Genomic DNA, 19,519 nt, shown 5'->3' with positions numbered 1-19,519 from the left:
CCATTCCCTAGCCCCCTGCCTACCAAATTATCCATAAAAACCCTAGCTTCTGAGTTTTTGGGGAGATTGATTTGAGTAATAACTCCTGTCCTTCTACTTGGTGGCCTTGTGTTCATTAAACTCTTTCTTTATTGCAATAGTGCTTTCTCAGTGAATTGGGTTTATCTGTGCAAAAGACAAGAGGAACCTGTTGGGAGATTATAGCCATGTGGACAATGGGGTGGTCCTAGAGGCAGAGAGGCCAGTAAGGGGCTTGTTATCTAGGCATCCAGGAGAAATGATGAAATGAGACAGTGGCAGGGAAGGCAGAGAGGAGACCGCGAATATGGAACTTGATAATTTTTTCCTCTACCTCTCTTTATCTATCACTATGAAAATCTAACCAAGAGGGAGACACAGGTCATAATAAATGGCCACTTTCCAGGATTTGGCACCACCAGCGTCTGCCTGGCTTGGGTGTGTGTTTACCGTCTCATACCAGTTTGGTTCTCAATCTGTATTTCCTGCTAGTGTCAGACCCCTAGGAAATTGCCAGTCACCTCTAATGCCACTTTCATTTTTTTCCCCCTTTTCCTTCCCAAGTCAGGTAATAACATTCCCCAAGGAACTAAGCAGAGTGGCTGGCCTCATTTCTCCCCTGACCTGCGGGCTTGCTGGCTGGTTGCCTTGCTTCTGGGAAATGGCCAGCCAGCCTGTTGCTCCCTGTGCCCCTCCCCCACCAGGCAGCTCACTCCCTTTGTAGTAGCCTCCTGTCAAGACCCATCTAGTGACTATTAATGAGGATGGGAAGAGACAGAGAAAAGAGGAAAACACCACAGAAAGATAAAAACAGATCAATAGTGGAGCTAAACAGAGCAAGAGGTTCTGAAAGCAATTCACGAGCTGTCAGCTTCTCAACAAACATAGGGTTTCTGATAATCTCAGATGGACACAAAAAGGAGAGAGATGGACAAAAAGCCGGAGAAGCACATCAAGGGAAAGCAATAAGGAGGATTTACCCAGCCAGAACTCATCCTCCAGGTTCCCGAAGCCAACACGGTAATCAGCCCATTTCCGGAAAAAATCAGTTAGGCCATTTTGCCGCCTCTGAAATACCTATGAAGGAAAGAAAAAAACACGAGGAGATGCTCAGGAGAATAAACTGTGATAAGTAAAATTGATATAACTGGGTTTTATATCTGCAACGACAAAGCTGTCCAAAGAAAGAACATTTCAGAGCAGAGCTCAGTATTTACACAGCAGTTTTTGTAGGAGACACTCGGAGCCCTTCTCTTGAAGTGTAGAGGCCTCTGATGAATAGGCTCCCGTGTGATGTTGACACTAATTTGCACCCCTGCAATGTAGAAAGGATTCAGAATACATATCAAGCCCCCAAATAGTCAGGGGAAATAGGCTTGGCTCTCAAATGAATCTTTTGCATTACAGAGTGCAGTAGAAAGCATTTCTCACTAAAAGAACAGGACCAACTTCAAATCAGCCAGTAACTGTCATCATCCTATTGCAGGCAAAGTAATATTGCATATCATTCACTTTCTGAGCTGTTTAAGTGCTTATTTCATTTAACCTCCAATATATCAGCCTTGGCTTCAATTTCCAATTATGCTCTAAGAAGGAGGCACAAATATGTCAGAAACATAAAAGAAAATGTCTCCCAAGAGTAGCTGTTATGAGCACATCACCATTCAAAAACTACCGGTTTTGTACCCGGAAACATCCACACTGTTAGCAGAGTGAGAGAGGGAATCTGAAGAAGGGTGGAGGGGCTGGTTTTCCATCCTACAGCCATTCGGCTAATGCTGGGCTGCTTTAGGGCCAGGCGGTGGGAACTCCTGGCCACCCCCACAGGGCTGCATTAAGGGGTGGGGCCCTTTGGGAGGCTGCCCTTATTTTCCCTCTCTCTGTATTGCCCTATCAGGCATGGGAGGAGGGTGGTGACAGGAAACAGTGTCTCTCTTTTCCTGACCGTGGTGCTCCCTGAAGGCTGTGACAGCTCTAGGGAAGAACCAGGGAGACCCCAGGAAGACTGGGGGAGGGGAATCACCTATCCATATTCGGCCCCTCATCTGTCTTCCCATACGCAATCCTCAGTTGGAGGTTTCTGATCATCTCTCTGTGGCGGTGATCACCTCCTCCTACAGAAAACACTTTTCCTCAACTGATTTTTTGTTTGTTTTGTTTTTTGAGATGGAGTCTCACTCACTCTTTCACCCAGGCTGCAGAGCAGTGGCATGATCTCATCTCACTACAACCTCCGCCTCCAGGGTTCAAGTGATTCCTTTGCCTCAGCCGCCTGAGTAGCTGGGACTACAGGCATGCGCCACCATGCCCAACTAATTTTTGTATTTCTAGTAGAGAGAGGGTTTCATGATGTTGGCCAGGCTGGCCTCGAACTCCTGGCCTCAAGCGATCCACTCACCTTGGCCTCCCAAAGTGCTGGGATTATAGGCATAAGCCACTCTGCCTAGTGCCTCCACTGCTTTATTATAGATGCAGTTCTGAGCAGGGAAGATCCCTGGGCCTAACAGAGCCACAGCTCCCTTTCTCTAGCACCCGCCTGCTTAACTGTCCTCACAGAAGGAGGAGGAGGAAAGGCAGTAATCCCGAGGGCCCTTCATGGGGCCAGGCCATTGCAGCCTTGATATAGTTATTCCTTTCCCTGCCTGGCCAGACCTATGATTGGACTGCTGAACGAGGGCCTTGAGGGTAATGAGAAGCTCCAGGATGGACATGTGGGGGGTTATAAAAGGATGGCCAGAAGATGGTGAAGTTGGCTTGGCAGGTGCTAAGCTAGGTACACTAGAACACTGAGGATGCCTCCATGAAAGGAGAGCAGCTGCCTGTACTTACAATCCAGCCGCCCCCGTCGGTGGTCATGTCACAGTACACTTGTAACTTTTGGCTCAGCTCCCCATTGAGGAAGATGGTGTAAACCCCACTCAGAGTGTCTCCATTCATCAAATGCTGGGCACAGTCTTGAGGATGAGGGAACACCCGGCCCCCTGCAAGGAAAAAAGACAATGTCCAGAAAGGATCCTTTCTCCCACTGTACATAAAATCTCCTTGGGTCATAGAAGGTCTTAGCGAGTCTCCTGGTACATCATCAACAGCTCTAAGAAATCCTCAACTGAGCTCAGGGTGTGGGTGTGGGGACTCGGCATCATCTTACATTTCCCCTCCTCAACTGACGTTAGACTTAGCAGACAACATACAGTTTCATGGGATCTGAGGACCAAACGGCGGGACCAAATGGTGGGGTTCATGGTGTAGCTCCTCCAGTTACCTATTCATCTGACTTTAAGTAAATCAGTTTGGCATCAGTTTTCTTATCAGTAAAATGGGGATAATAAAAATCTCCCCCTTGAAGAGCAAAGATGTGTTAATGCATCTAGTGATTGGTTACTCAGGCAATGATTACAGACGCATGGGCCAAAATACATCAGTGTAGGTGGACACCTTTCGAAAGGATGAGAGGCATCTAAGCAAAACTTTCTGTCATCTTTACAGTAGCCATTAAGGAATGCCCGAACAAGCTCAGCATTAGCAAGAAGATGAATTATCTATTCCTTGTACAAAATAATCCCCTGATTGGACTAAACAATCAAGTGGCCATGTTTTACAGTTCAGTTTAAGTTTAAGGAGAGGGCAGGGGAAGTAAATTGCAGCTCATCTTTCAGAGAGAACAGCCCAATTTGTAGAACAATATCTAATTAGCTGAAAGAGGAGCTTAAATTGTGTGTCTTGAAGCGCTTAGCTTCAGGGCACATTTTAATGCTGAGCAGGCAAGCCAAGTAGAAAGCCCATCGAAGGAGCTTTTCTGGACTGCAGGCGCTGCTAGAGTAAGCTAAAGGCAGAGCTTCCAGTGTAGGGAAGGGTGGTGTGGGTGCTCTGTAAATAGAATGATCTTCTGTGTTAACAAAGAGCATGCTGAGATTGATAGGGTTCTGCATCCTTGAACTGCTGCAGTCAGGAAGAGAGGCTGGGGAGGGACCACATGTGTCAGTCATTGCAGTGTCCCCTAGTGGCAGATCTGGTGCACTACGGGTGTGACATAGGGCCTGCTGGTGGGTCAGAGTAAGTGACAGCACAAAGGCACCCAAGAACGGCGACATAGCAACCTCAACGAAAGCCCTGGTCATCTCAGACCCCATCATAGATCACCAGGGAAGGTTCCTGTGTCAGGAAGACGTGGTTGGAGTCGGTTCATGCAAGGCTCCCCTGGAGATGTGTTAAGTGCCCCCACACCAGGACTGCCCTTCAGCTTGCTGTCACACCCTGGTTGAGGGGATACCCACCTAATGTAGTTTAGAATAAAGGCAATGCCTTTGTTCTAAAGGCAATGGTTATACCAGGGAATGACAATATATTTCTGTAGAACTTGTCCTTTACCAAGTGTTTTTATTTCCATTTAGTTCTTGCAAGAAACTTGAGGGGATGGCAGATTGGTATAGATATACTTATTTTACAGAGAAGGAAACTGCATGCAGAAAGCTTACATGACTCAGATTGCTGGAACTCACATTTTCAGATGGGCTAAGTGCTCTTTGCACTGTCCTGAAGCAGGAAATGTAATGTATGATAGAATGTACTGAAGAATGACATCTATGCATACAGCAAAGGACTAATTAATACCTGTATTTACCTTATAAGCAAAAAACCCCCAAAGGTTAAAGATCTCAACAAGTTCTATGTTCACATCAATTATCCATACCATCTGAAACTGATTTCCTTAATAGCTACAGAAAAGTTAACTGTCATCTGCAGCATGTCCGAGAACTCTTCACAGTTCCTGATCCCATCTACCCCTAGAGGCTATAGTTATATTTCAGGAGACAGGTGTGAGTTGTCCCTGTGCCCTCTCCCTGCTGCTTTGGGAACACTGCTATTATCTCCTGGCTTCCTGGTCATTCTTGACCTGGCCTCTGGAACCACTAGTCTGTCTGCCTTTCTTTCTCCCTTTTCTTCTCCCTGTTTGAGTTTCTCATTTTAGAAGATCAGCCCTTAGTGTCCTTGGTCTTCAGCTTACTTCTAAGGTGTGCACTAATAGCCTTTTTCCTGAAGAAGGGTTTCTTCATTAAATAAACTCAGCTTCTTAAAGGAGCCAGAACCCTAGATTTCTTTCCAATATCCAATGTGCCCCCAACAAAACATCTCCCTGCAAATCTCACAATGACAGTCTCATACAAATACACATATAAATCCAAACGTCAGAATGGGGAAAGAAATGATCTCACAGAGGCTTCTTCATGTTGACAATGTAGGTTGATTTAATATTTATATTATAGGTACTTTTTACAGGCTCAAATGTATTAGTCACTTTAAAGCTACACCTACACACAAATCAGTAAACTGAGATGACTTCTCAGTAAACTGAGAAGATAACCTGAATGGCTATCATATAAAAGAGGGATTCATTTTTTTAAAGTTAGAAAATAAGAATAAAATTAGCTTATGAAAAAAGTGTTTTCAAAGCGGTGCCAAAAGATTGGACGGGATAACTGTCCCAGATTACACCCTGGGAGAGGAAGGACCATGCTTTCTTCCTTCCAGGCCAGCAATGAGCCGGTCGGTGGGGGGCTCTCCAGATGTGTGTGAGGCAATGATGCATGGTTGCTGGGTGCTCTTGCCTTCCCCTTGACAAATTGCAAGGCCATTTGGTGGTTTATAGATTCCATTCGCTGTGATGTAGTCTGTGACATTAATGTAAAGACAATCAGCAAGCATTTGCTCACACAGACTATCAAGAGCAGCAACCTGGGAGTTTCACATCTTTGGAACTTGGAGAAGACACTGCATTTACAGCAAAATCATTCCTTTTCAACCCGCTCCAGCCTGCAACCCTAGTCCTTGATCAAATTATTATTCCTTTTTTGCAGGCAAGAGAAAGCAGAGGCTCACTAATAGTTCTCAGACTGGGACCTTATTAAAATTCAGATTCCTGTGTTCCATAGAAGATCCAATGAATCAGAATATCAGAGGGTGGTGCAGGGAATCAGTGTTTTACTGAAGCTTTTCAGACAAGTCTGAAGACCAGCTGGATTTGTCTGGCACATTTTCCTCTTCTCTAGAGGCTAAGAGGTAGAATTGGTAAACTGAGCAGTGCCTCAGAGGAGCCCTGTGGTCTGTGTCCTCTGCTCAGACCCCTGTGGGTGGGTGGATAAATACTGTAGATTGAATCTCTGTCTCTCTCTGAAAGGAAGGTTTTTCTTCCTTTCAGTGCAATAACTGGAGTCTGGACCGATGAAGAATCTTTTGTTTAATTTTTATTTCTATTTTTAGCACAGGCTGTGGTGATTATCAAGTTAAGAGAAAAGCCACAACAAGTGTTCAGTACACTGAAACGTCTCATGGTGAAGTGTTTCTAGATATCATTGTGAGATCGACAGAACCAGGGCATTCACCAGAAGAATTGCTTGGAAATTGGTTTGTGCTGGGCAGTGGAGGCTGAATGCTGAGTGGAGTGGAGCAAGCTACGTGACATGCAGTGCAGTCAGGGGGCCACCACTGCTGGGACAGACTTTCTCTGTCATGGCCCTGCCCCTTACTTGTTTTGGATTCTTAGGGGTGCCTTTAAAATGATCAGCGTTAATAGCCCTGGCAAGTGTCTGTCCACTTTTCTGGACTCCGCATCAGGACTGAAGCCACAATGTCAGAATTTGTCTCTAAAAACAGGGCAGGTTTCTCGGTGAGTGCAGAACCCAATGTTGCTCCATAGAAGCGCAGGCGGCCACCTCTGGCTATCAGCACTTAGATTTGTTTTTCCCAGAAGCCAGTTTGTGGTTGAATCTCCCTTGTTAGAATCAATGGCCCATGTCTTCAGAGTAGCTGGCTAGACTGTCATGGGCAGTCTGAGTCTGAGGACAGGGCAAAGCTACCTGCTTAGCCCACATGGGCTGTCAGATCTGCCACTTGGCCTTCTCACAGCGTCTTCCAGTATGTTTACCTGTTTACGCTCTTATTAATTCAACAAACATATAAAAGAGTGTGTGCTCGGTTCTAAATACTGGGCTAAAAGATGGGAATACAAAGAAGGAAAAGACACAGTCACACCCTTTCAGGTTGCTCACGCTGTGATGGGAGAAACAAATATAACTTTGAGCTCTAAGTGCTCTGGGAAAGAGATAAACATTGGCGGCTGGCAAAACCTGGACGTGGGTGTGCAGTGATGCCTGGCTGGCAAAGATGGAGTAAGAAGTGGGGGCCTGGGATAGGGCAGAGGTGGCAACTGCTAATCAGAAAGTTATTTTAGGAACTGACATAGATGCTGGCCACAAATTGGTGGAGAAGGGTGTTCCAGGCCTGTGCACAAGCATGGCCCTTTTGGGAAACTGAAGGTTTAGCAGGAGACAGAGCAGGAATCCGGTGGGATGGAGGAGAGAGAGCCCTGGGGAGGTAAGTAGGGGGATTATGTCATTCATGGAGGCAATTGGAGAAAGAGTCTATTGGTGGACTTTAAGCTCAACTTGTTAGAAAGAACATTCTCACTGCAGTATGGAGAATGAATAAGATGAGGGTGAGCCTGGAGGCAGAACCCCATTCAGGATATACTAGTGGGAACCCAGGAGGAGAGTGACAATAGCCTTTAAAGGAGCAATAGAGTGAGTGGAGAATTGACTGAGCAAGACAGCTTTGATGTGTTCACCCTAAACAGAGCTCCCGAAGGTCCTCAGGCTCTGCCGACCACCTGCCTTCTACCCAAGGGCAAGTGCAACAGACATTCAGATCTGCCCTTCACAGGTCAGCTAAAGGCATACTAGTACTAGAGGAATATTCTGACATCATTTGTCTTATTATTCCTTGGATCCACTTATCAGAAGACTCAATTTCATGGCAGATTAGGTTGATCACAGACTGGCAGTTGCCAGCCTGGCCCTTCTCTGTGGCTTTTGATTCACCATGGCCAGGGAGGGCTGGGTCCTGATGACACCTCCTGCTGGTCTCCCTTTGCAATTCTGGTTCCACCTGTATTCATTCTCCACACTTTATCCAGAGTGACCTTTTTCATCATGTGAATGGTGATCTGATCTCATGCTATGTCTTACTTGCCAAAAACCCGTCAATGGCTTCTTTATTCCAATTAGAATAAAACCCAGAATCCCCACCACAGCCTGCAAAGCCCTGTACGCTCCGTCTCTGTCACATGCACTTCTCCCCACTGTCACTATTCTTCAGCCTCACTGGCTTTCTTTTAACGGATAGAAAAGGCCAAACTTACTCCTCCCTCGGGGTGTAGCAATTACTCTTCCCTAGGCCTGGAATTCTCTTCTTTGTGGATTCACTCTCATTATTCAAATCTTGGCTCACATGTCTCAGCTAAAGAGAAGCTTGTTCTGACCACCCTAGTTGAGACCAGGGTCTGGGATGGGGGAGGAAGTGGCAAGCGATAGGAAAGAGTTCCTACTATAGGTGCCGTCCTGGAAGTCAGCTCTTCATACTGTCTCTAGTCCATTACTCTGTTTATTTACTTATTGTTGGTCAATTCTCATTGGCTCATCCCCTTGAATGTAAGTTCCATGAGAGTATAACCATCTGGCTTACTTTATTCATCACTCAGCACTTAGAACAGTGTCTGACCCAAAGAAGGTGCTCAATCAGTATTTGTTGAATGTAGGATGCCATGTGAGCACTATATCCTGTCCCTCCCCTATGGTTATGAAAAGGAAAGTTAGAATTAGATTTTCTGAAACATTTGGGATAACACAATTTAAAATAGGCCAGATGAAGTTCTGTAATGTAGTAATACGTAAGGTCCTGCTGTAACATTCACAATGTCACCTTCAACCTATGGTGTTACTGGAAGGCAGGCCTCGAGTATGAGATGTTCAGGTTCTTGGCGTTTTTGAACAAAGAATAGGACAAAACGCACAAGCAAAGTAATGAAGGAACAAAACACAGGAATGAAGCAGAGAAAACCGGGATTTATTAAAGCCAGGAAGCACTCCACAGGGTGGGAGTGGGCCAGGACAGGCAGCTCAAGGGCCCGATTACAAAGTTTTCTGGGTTTTAAGTACTCCATTTGAGGTCTCTATCAGCTACTCCTTATCTGGATGAAGGGTTTGGTCTGTGGCTAATTAAAGGCTGGGGTGAATTGGATGCGGATGAAGGGAAGGGCTGTGCTTAGGGTGGCCAATCCAAGATGCTTTCCCTTTTCAGCTGAGATGTGGTGGAAGGGAGAGGGTTGTAGGGAGAGTAGGCTTTAAACCTTTGTTACTGGGCCTGGGGAGATGGGGTTTTTCCTTTGGGTTTAGCTTTAGGAAGTTGACATTAATTGGCCTTAGGGTCCCTGCCTCCATACCTAGGCGTTTTCCTTTCGATCCAGCTTTGGGAAGTCAGCAGGAACTGGTCTTAGATTCCCTGCCTCCAGACCCTATTCTCGTGCCTCAATAGTAGGTTTTACCATTGCTTGGCAAGATTCACTGCCTCCCTGTGGGGGATCACATGTCCCCGTCCTATTGAATAGAACAAACAATTCTATGTAAATCAATTCAGTAACTTAGATGACATAGACCACTTTTTTGGAAAACTACTACATCCCAAAAGTTGTGCAAGATAAAAATGAAAAGATAATCTAAATGTATGAAACTATTTTTATAAATTAAATTTGTGCTTAAAATCTCTAGAAAAAGAATCTCCAGGCCTAGGTAGCTTCACTGATGAATTCAAAGAATAAATATCACTAATTTTATACAGTCTTCCAGGAAATAGAACAAGAGGGAACACTGCACGACTCATTCATTGCAGCCAGCATTATTCTGATTAAAAAAAAAAAAAAAAAAAAACAAGACCAGCCTGGCTAACACGGTGAAACCCTGTCTCTATTAAAAATACAAATATACAATGAGGCACCACAAGCCAATGCAGAACAGATGGATTATTTAATAAATGATGTTAGGAGAACTGGTTCACTATAGAAAGAAAAATGAAACTGTATCCTCAACTAATACCACTATAAAATAGACTAAATAGAAAGAAATAAATCTAGAAAGTTAATAGCACAACATATTGAAGAATACCCTTTGGCCGAAAGGCAGAGAAAGACTTCTTAAGAGAGGCTTCAAAAACTCAAATAATAATAGCTAATATTGAGTACAGGAACCTGACAAAATGGACAAACTATATGAGCAGGTAATTTAGAGGAAAAGAGCACTGAAAAGACTAACAAACATATGAAGAGATGTTGAAACTCAAACTCATTATTAAAGACATTCAACTAGAAAAATGAGATATCAATGCTCTCTATGAGATTATTAAAAATTACAAAGCTGGGCCATGTCAAGGCATTTGGAATGATGCACGTCGTTAGGAAATAGAAGTTTCCATGCACTGTTTGAGGGAGTGAGGACTAGCACAGCCACGTGGAAGAGCAGTACATAGTTAGACTATGGAAACGCTTCCCCTATGACCCAGCAATCCCTCTTCTGGGTATATATTCCAGAAGGCATTACCTCAGTGATCCATAAGTGGACATGTACAAAGTATTTACTGCAGCACCATTTGTGGTGGTGGGAGGTTGGAGACAATCTGATGTCCATTTTTGCGAGAATGGAGAGGTAAAATGTGATGGGTGCACATCATGCACATACATTCACAACAAGTGGAAGCAAAAGACTATATATATGCATGACAACATGGATGGGTCTGTAAAACAGTGCTGGGCAAAAACTATTGAGAATAGGGGATGAACTATGTAATCCAATACCATTTACATATATTTAAAATATTTATACTCAAAGTAATTTTACAAGAATACATTTTTCAAAAATACATCCAAACAGAAGGTCACAAATCTAATACATCAGAATGCTTGCCTAATGGATGGTGGAAGAGGAGAAGAGTGTAAAAGGAAATACATGAGTAAATACAGACTGAGACTTGTTGGAGATTAACATGGGTGATATGTGATACACTGTGAGTGTGATTGAGACCTCTGATCTGACACCTATCCTTCTATTAATTTTGGACATACATGGAAATGGTTTGTTCAAATGGGATAATTAGTGCCCTACTTCCTTCTTCACAGCCAGGATGCTGCCCACGCCACCCCTCCTCCCAGCTAATAAAGAAAGTAGACTTCTCCTTTTAGGGGTTTGCTTGTTTTAATAAAGCAAGAACTCAAGCTGTTTCTAAATAGCAGAGCAGAGAGAAGCCCCGTCACCTCTCCACTTTGGTGAAAAGGATGTGTGGCATATCTGAGGGTCGATAGCCATGGATAGTGATCATAAGGCTTTCCTTTCTAACTAGAATACCTGTCTGATAAGTATGTGAATTTCTATGATCCACCACCTATTGTCCCAGAGTATAGTGTGTGCCAATCTTCATTAATCTTTACAACCTCAGAAGCTGAAGCTTGTGTTAGACTCCAAAGTTTTCTTAAAAAGCCCCACAGAGCAGCTCAGTCTGGATGTGGGAGGGCAGGGACTGGAACAAAGGTAATAAAAGGAAACTTCTTATTACCCATCTCTGGGTACCTCTGCAAATGATTGTCTTTGCTTAACCTCAAGGTCAAGACAACCTATTTTATAGTGCTCACTGTCTCTTAGGACAAGCTTTAGTGAGAACCTTGTTTGCTTTTTATGGTATTAAAAGAGACAATGAAACTGCCTCTCAGACAATCATTTCACCAAGTCCTGGCTGCTCTGTGGGGAATATTTGTTTTCTCATTTATATTCATATCTCTAAAAGACAAGTAGACCTTGGATAAAATTTCAGGCAACAGTAAATTATAAATAATATATCCACATTTTTTCTCTTCCATACTACTTGTATTTAATTCCCTCTAGATTTTTGTGCAAACACCAGAGACAAGAGGACAGGAAGTTATTAACATGATGGAAAGAATGAAATGGACTTATGTTATGTGGCAGAAACACAGCAAGGGAAGACATTTGATCAAAGGAGGTTTTTGAGAGTTTGAGAGTACTAGTTCTTTTCTGTTTTTTTTTTTAAAGTTTTATTATTATTTTTTGACATCTTAACCCTTTTCTAGGCTATCAGGTGGCATCTTGCTTAAAATGAACCTCTTATCTTGGTGCACTCAGGACAAGGTGAGGGTTTATCAGTGGATAGAGGCAACTTTGGAGCCAAACTTTAATCTCTATTGTTCCATCAGAGAAGGCACAGTAAACACTCACAATGAGGAGCTGAGCTAAGTGGAAAACTCAGATACTATCAATGAAATTGGAAAAGATGCTAATTGCTAAAAAGAAATTAGCCTCTAAATCCATTAGCCCTGGCTTGCTGTCACCTGGGAGCCTTCCCGTGTTTCTCAGACTTCTTGCTTAGCAAGAGTAGTTCGTGCCTGTGGAGTCCTGACGGGCAGCACTCCAGTCTTGCATGTAAGTAAAGATACACTGCTCTTCAATTTTGCTTTTCCTTCTTGGTAACGTCCCCATTCCCTGCCTCCCCCCCAAGTTTGGAAGCTGATACCCTTGTATTCTCTTCCTTCTTAATAAAATTTGCTCTTGGGCAGGGGAGAAAACTTTGGGGTAGAGCGGTGGCACAGGAAATGAGACCTCATTAAAATTAACATGCAAAGGACTATGTAGCCTAGTGGAATTTATTCAGGGAAATTTGCATTGAGGTGGCAGACAGAGCCTGAAATTAGAGGGAATTTGGGCATCGTATTCTTGAAGGTTATACCTCCTTGCCTGTGCCATCCCTATGAGGGGTATTAAAAATTTCCTTAGGCTTTGTTTTTCCAGAGACCCCTCTTCTGTGCTCTGCGGCTGAGATTTGACTATTCAATTTAACCACTACCTATTATGTCTGCTATGTGCCAGGCTTTGTGCAAGGTACTTTCACATGAATTATTTCTGTCCAAGAATCTTTCATTCTGTAACCAGTCATTTCAGCAGGTTACAGTAAATCTCCGAGACAAAGCTAGCAGAGTTTGCTATGCTTCAGTGACTTACACTTAAATTTGAGCTTTCCAGTAAAACTGCAAAAGCTTCCAAACACAGACATATCTTTGCCATGTACCACGGAAGTGATGATACGGACTCTACATGGAACAGCTCAGTCAGTAGCTACACTCATTGCATAGGAAATTGGGCTCTTCGGCTTTCTCCTTCCTGAGTTGGTATTGGTCATGTCCCAAGAGCCTGGTGTCGACTGGAGTCTTGTAAAAACCAACAAACAACCTAAATACATCCTGATAGCTCCCTGTACTGTCCACCAAACAAAGATGCTCTTCTGCCTCCTCTCCAGATTTCCATGTGCTGTTAATCTTCTACTTATTTGATCCTAGTGAGGCCCCAGCTGAATCTGGTATCCCAGATCCAAAAAGTTCCACACCCCTTGGCGCAGCTGCACCTAAGAGAGGACAGTGAGGGCACAGAGCTGATTTACTTTTACAGCCCAGGTGGGTCTGGAGTGAGGCACAGCTGTAAGATGCCACAGAGACTTCAGGCACATTGTCATATTGCTCACAACTGCTAGCTGTGGCATCACCAGGGTGGGAATTAAAAGCCCATACTACATAGAGCAAACACTGAAACCCATGCATTTTGGGGATAAAATGACTAATTTAGACTAATAAATATGCAAATTGGGAGCTCGGTTTAAGTGTCTGTCATCTGTGTCCTTTTAATAGAAAAGAAATTCTTAATTCAATGGAAAGCTCCAACCCGTGGGTCTTTAAGTGGTGGCGTGCAAAAGAGAACCATGGAGGCCTCTTTAATTAACCTGTGAATGTGCAGGGAAGGGCTTAAGAAGAAGGTAACACCTTAGTTCTGAGATCAGACACCTTTGAAAGAGCACGGAGGGGAGCATAATTGACTCCAGCCCCATAAAAGAGATCAAACGTCTTCTAAGTTCCACTTGGTAAAGATACATCTTGGATTCGTGTCTTGTTTGTGTGCCCAAGGTTTATGTTTTTAATTAAAACATTTGTTTTTCTGATTAATGTGCTCCTTAAAGACAGTGAGGTATTGAAAAGTGTAAAAAGAAGAAGGGAGAAGAGGACTCGTTCACAGTCTCAATGCTATAGAACCACTGGGACATTTTGTCATTTCTGATCAGTGTCTTTCTTCGTCATTTAGAGCGAGTGCAGTGGGGGAGACACCTGGTGGGGCTGGGGGACTTTCTCTAACCTCTCTGGGGATGGAGGACAAGGCTCTGGGGCACAGACAGAAATCCAGTCATTCTGGTGCTCTGAGATGGCAGGCAGAATGTGGTTGAGTATATGGGACGTGCTCAGGTTTGCCTGGAATGTATGCAAACCCACACGCCCACAATGTGGGACAGGGAGAGAATTCAAAGTCCGGGCTGAGGAGCCTCACGTTACAGACTCTAGAGCGGCACGGTGGGAGGGGTAGAAATGTTAACAGCACAGACCCCAGAGCTGAACCATCTGGGGTCAAATTCCAGCTCCCCTTCTTAAGAACTATGGGGTCTTGGGTGAGTTACCTCATCTCTCTGTGGCCCAGTTTCCTCAAGTGTAAAACAGAGATGATAGTACATACCATGTAGGCTGTTGTGAAGGTTACAGTAGATAATACATGTAATGCAGCTAAACAGTGCTTGGCAAATAACTCTTGAAAGTCAGATATTAGGTTATTTCCTGTTACAGATATTAGGACTTTTTGTTTAATCCTTTAACAACATTTTTCAGGTATCTTTTGCTGATTTAAGGAGGGAAGGCAGCAGGAACAGCTGCATTTAGCAGTAGAAGACCTGGGTTCAAGTTCTGACCCAGATATTTACTAGCCATGTAAGTCTTTGGTTTTCATCCACCTTGGTTTCATCATCTGTGAAACGGGGATTATAAGGCCTTCCTGACTGGTTGTTACAAGAACTGAGTGAGACCATAGGAATGCAGAAGAGCTTTGTGTATGGAGAAGAGCTGCAGGTTTAATGTTGAGTGTTTACTATGTCTGCTTTTACTAAATGAGTCTCTGATGATAGGTAGCAAAGGAGGAAGGAAGAGAAGGATGAACTTTGCTGGAAAAACACTTGCAGAAAATCTGAACTGGAAGGAACCTGATGTTTTTTTATTTTTATTTGTTGGAGACGGAGTCTCACTTTTTCACCCAGGCTGGAGTGCAGTGGCACGATCTTGGCTTACTGCAACCTGTGTCTCTGGGGTTCAAGTGTCCTGCCTCAGCCTCCTGAGTAGCTGGGATTATAGGCATGTATCACCACACCCAAGTAATTTTTGTATTTTTAGTAGAGACAGGATTTTACCATGTTGGCCAGGCTGGTCTCAAACTCCTGACCTCAGATGATCTGCCAGCCTTGGCCTCCTGAAGTGCTGGGATTACAGGCATGAGCCACTGTGCCCAGCCAGAACTCGATGTTTTTACTTGGTGCATTTAGTTGGTCTGGGTGAAGCAGAAATTTGTGCTGCTGGTTCCTGTGGTTGCCTTGTTAGTGAGAGGTTTCCTGGCAGGGACTTGGAAAGGGGGAAGGAAGGAGGAGGCAATTGAGCTTTCTAAATAAGCTGCTCCCAGGGTAAGTCTCAGCAGAGGCTGCTGAAGAGCCAAACCTCAGGAAGTAGAGAAGGTGGCATCAAAGTGGCCATGCTCCCTCACCTGTGGTGAAGGTGGTGGAGGTGATGCTGCTCCACGCGGTGTCCTGTGCTGCCTGCAGGAGCACCATGTAGTCTGTGTTCTCCAGCAGGCCCTCCAGTCGAATCCAGGTGTCTTCTGCATCCACAATCAGCTCCTGTATAATGAGCCAAAGGAAGGGTGGTGGAAGGGAGCAACTGGCTTGCAATTTGGGAAAGTAGGGAAGGGAAATTCTATGGCTAGCTAGGTCACTATTGCAGTGGCCAAATCCTATGGCCAGCTAGGTCACTATTGCAGTGGCCACTGTCATCCTCTCCATCCCACAGTAAGGAGATAACTGCACCAATAAGCAGAGAGGAGAGCTCTCATGTGGAATTAGGCCAGGTCCTATCTCAGGAATGCACATTGAGATAAATTTAGACACCTGGATTATTGAATCTAGAAGTTTTCAGATTGCACTGGGCTTGCTTGAGAGCACAGAAAGAGCCAAGGAAGTGGGATCCAAGGCCTCCTTATTTCTATAAAGCAGACTAACTCTGTTGAAATGTATTCTACGTTTTTGGTTTCTGCATATGAGTTCCCTTTAAAAAGAGGTTCCTTTGCTAACAAAAACTTGAAAATCAGTGTTCTGGATGAACTGTTTCAACTGAGGAAATAAAACAAAAATTTGTTGTTTCTTTACTACACAGATATCGCCTTTATAATGCTTATCAAGAGGCATAAAAGCCTATTGAATTTGGTATCCAGCTCATGTTTGCTCAGCCCTGTTGGTGAAAAATTATTCCAATATCATGTACTTGGGAGTTTCCAGTGTGCTTTGTGTCCTTGTATTGGAAGCACCAGCGCAACCCAGTGAAGTTGCAGGGGTAGAGACCCTCATTAGCTGGAGAAGAAAGCAAGCCTTGAAGAGGTTTAGCCCTTTGCCTCAACTTACATAGAGAGTGATAGCAGAGCTAGGACTATCATCAAAATCTTCTGGCTTGCAGACTAGGGCTCTTTCCTCAACAGCAGGCTGTGTATCCTTGATGGGAAACTGATTAGTTCCCTGTGGATTGATTCCTTCCCCCTCCCTCCATTGCCCCCTGGTCACTCCACTAGTCAGTTTCCACACGGCCTCACTCAGGAGAAATGGTCTTTTCCCTTTCCAGCAAAATCTCACCTTGCGGCTTCCATCGGTAGATTTGTAGGTCAAGACATAATTTTCAATCTCTGCCCTGGGAGGCTGCCAGGAGATCAGGGCACTTTGTCTGGTGACTTCACTGGCTGTCAGGTTTGCCGGAGGGTCCAGGACTGCAAAGAGGAGAAAGTGCCAGGGCGTGCCTGCCTCCCCAGCTTCTCCCCCTGCTTGATTTCAGGCATGGGTATCTATTTGCGCACCTCTTTTGTCTCAGGGTTGCTCACATGCTGACCCTCACTCTGGCTTGGACAGGACCATAAGGGGTGCTCTTGGGTCAGAAGATAACCATTGAGTGCCACAGTCATTCTTGCAGCTACTTCCCCTTCCCTCACAGGGCCTCTAGGTTTGGGTGTGGCATCTTCCAAACTGACCCTCTATCCTGAGACCCTGATGTTTGCAAGTTCACTTGTGAACTTACAATGTTTCCACATGCGACCTTTGTCTGCTTCCTACTCAGTAGCTCTCTCCTAGATATCTAGCCTTTGAATATCCATCAGACTTGGCTGGGGCAGATGCATTCCGAGTACAGACCTCACTTGGCCTGGTTCTTCTGCTGTCACCCAGGGTGAGGGCAGGAAACAGTGTCTGCTGGCCAAAAGTTGCAGCTCAGTTTCATTGACTTTGGGCTGTAGTCAGTTCAAATAAGAACAGCTCATAGCTGCCCTGTCCAAAGCCTGTAGGTGATAATCTAGTCCACCACAAGAAAACTGATCATTTTTAGAATCCACAAAAGTCCCCAGGGATATGGGGGAGGTAGATGACCATGTACTCACGAGTAGAAAAGTTGGTGCTGATGGTGCCACTGGTGAGAGGCCCATTGGTGGCATACATGGTGGCGGTATAGTGGGTACTAGGAAGCAGGTCAACAAGCTGGAATTCCTCACTGACTCCATCAACCAGGATGGTCTCTCCAGCAACTGAAATCAGATGAATATGAATAAGGGTTGAATAAGGCTACTCAGTTTAGGAAAGATCTACCAAATCCAAAGGCATTTCACATGGATTTACTAATAGAGAATTTTGGAAAAAGTTTTTTAGAGGTTATCTAGCAGTGTGTCATTCCATGCAAGGATTCCCTACTCATTGCTTTTTGCATCTTAATTGAAAAAAAAGTGTTCTATGTACAGGTCAAATTCTCTATAACTTCTATTCAGGTCTCTGGAGTTATAAAGGATAAATCTAATCTTTTGTCTACATGACCGCCTTTCCTAATCAAGTTCTCTCTCCACTAGACTGAGAAAATTTGGCCCCCACTTCCCATCACATTTATGTGACAATTCTAAAACCTTCACAATCCTGTCTGCTTTTCTTTGAACAAATAACAGTTTATCAATGTCCCTGGTAAAGTGTAAAATTCAGAGAACTGAGAACAGTAATTGAGAGGTACTGAACAATGAAATAAACAGGGTCAGTCTGTGCTCATGCCATTTATACTAATTCGTTAGGTTTTGGGAACACCATGTGATATTGTTGCAATAATATGCCAAAATTATTGCTAATCAAAGACCTTCTTTGTACCACTCTCCCTACCTCCCAATCCAATTTTGTTGGTTGATTTTTTGTGCCCAAGGGTAGAACTTTGCATTTATTTCTATTGCATTTTGCCTTATTGATTGCATTTTGGGCCACTGTTTTAGTTTATTCAAATATTTTTGAACTTGGATTCTATTGATCACAATATTGTTTTATACACAAATTTGGTAAGCATGTCTTCTCTGAATTCATTCAAGCTGTTGATAAAACTGTTCATTAGTTCAGGCCAACTCCTCTGTTGGAAAATTAGAATACTTTGAAATTATTTAGTATTTAACAAAGTTTGCTAGGCACATTTTTGTATTTGGTAGGGCCTTGAGGTTTCAAGTTTATTGTGGTCTAAGGGCATAGAAACAAGTTAAAATTCAAACTAACACTTAATGCTTTGGAAGAACATATGTAAGGACGTTATCTTTTTAATGTCCCCCTTTGCACATCATGCCATTGATCAATGCTCCAGCCGTATGAAACTATGGCAGTTCTTTAGACTTCTCACACTCCCACATCTCTGCAAATGCACAGTCGGCACTTTTTCTTGAAATTCCCTTTCTTCTTCTCTTCTTCTTTCACTTTATCTAAGACTTTTCTTCTTTCTTTCCCTCCACACCTTGACCCCAATCACAGTAGCCCATTGGACATGGCCCATGGTGTTCTGTGCCTGCCTATAGCATACACTGCTCACAGCAAGTTGTCACTATTTACTTCTCTGCAACATCATTAGAAGTTAGTTCCATAAGGATGAGAACTCAATTATTGTTTCTGAATCCTTACAGCCTTATAGAGTGTATGGCACATGGGAGGGCATTAAAAGCATTTGTTGAATGAATGGAAGCTCATTGCTATGGTGGAGCTGTGTGTTTTGTGTCTGTGAGCATATGTCTGACTGCCTTTAGGGAAGCTTTGACAGATATAGGGCTGAAACAAGACTTTGAAGGATTGGTTTTCTAGGCAGACAAGTCGGGGAATTGCCTGGTGAAAGAAACAGCATATGTAAATGCATGGAGGCTTGAGAAAGCATGGTGATAGTTAAAAAATGGAGGATCGCGGTGGCTCAAGCCTGTAATCCCAGCACTTTGGGAGGCCGAGGCGGGTGGATCACGAGGTCAAGAGATCGAGACCATCCTGGTCAACATGGTGAAACCCCATCTCTACTAAAAATACAAAAAATTAGCTGGGCATGGTGGTGCGTGCCTGTAATCCCAGCTACTCAGGAGGCTGAGGCAGGAGAATCGCCTGAACCCAGGAGGCGGAAGTTGCGGTGAGCCGAGATCGCGCCATTGCACTCCAGCCTGGGTAACATGAGTAG

General features: G+C 44.1%; 1 protein-coding gene and 1 long non-coding RNA gene across 4 annotated transcripts in view; one reads left to right on the top strand and one right to left on the bottom strand.

The window, feature by feature from the left end:
• TNR (tenascin R) overlaps positions 1-19,519 on the bottom strand; it is a 408,221-nt gene that overhangs the window by 9,872 nt on the left and 378,830 nt on the right. For all 3 annotated transcript variants that reach the window (XM_032291652.1, XM_032291653.1, XM_032291654.1), the window contains 5 exons: positions 17,454-17,597; positions 16,663-16,793; positions 15,528-15,660; positions 2,848-2,999; positions 999-1,095 (listed from right to left, as the gene is read on the bottom strand). In XM_032291652.1, the coding sequence (XP_032147543.1) occupies positions 999-1,095; positions 2,848-2,999; positions 15,528-15,660; positions 16,663-16,793; positions 17,454-17,597 (657 nt within the window). The remainder of the gene's footprint in view (positions 1-998; positions 1,096-2,847; positions 3,000-15,527; positions 15,661-16,662; positions 16,794-17,453; positions 17,598-19,519) is intronic.
• Positions 1-19,519, top strand: part of LOC116560297 — a 232,072-nt gene that overhangs the window by 117,940 nt on the left and 94,613 nt on the right. The gene's annotated exons all lie outside the window — the stretch shown is intronic.

This window comes from Sapajus apella, unplaced genomic scaffold (genome assembly GCF_009761245.1).
Source record: "Sapajus apella isolate SASKATOON/1434 unplaced genomic scaffold, GSC_monkey_1.0 scaffold25, whole genome shotgun sequence".
Lineage (NCBI taxonomy): Eukaryota > Metazoa > Chordata > Mammalia > Primates > Cebidae > Sapajus > Sapajus apella.
Note: the sequence above shows the minus strand (reverse complement) of the source record. Positions and strands in the feature narration are given on the sequence as shown.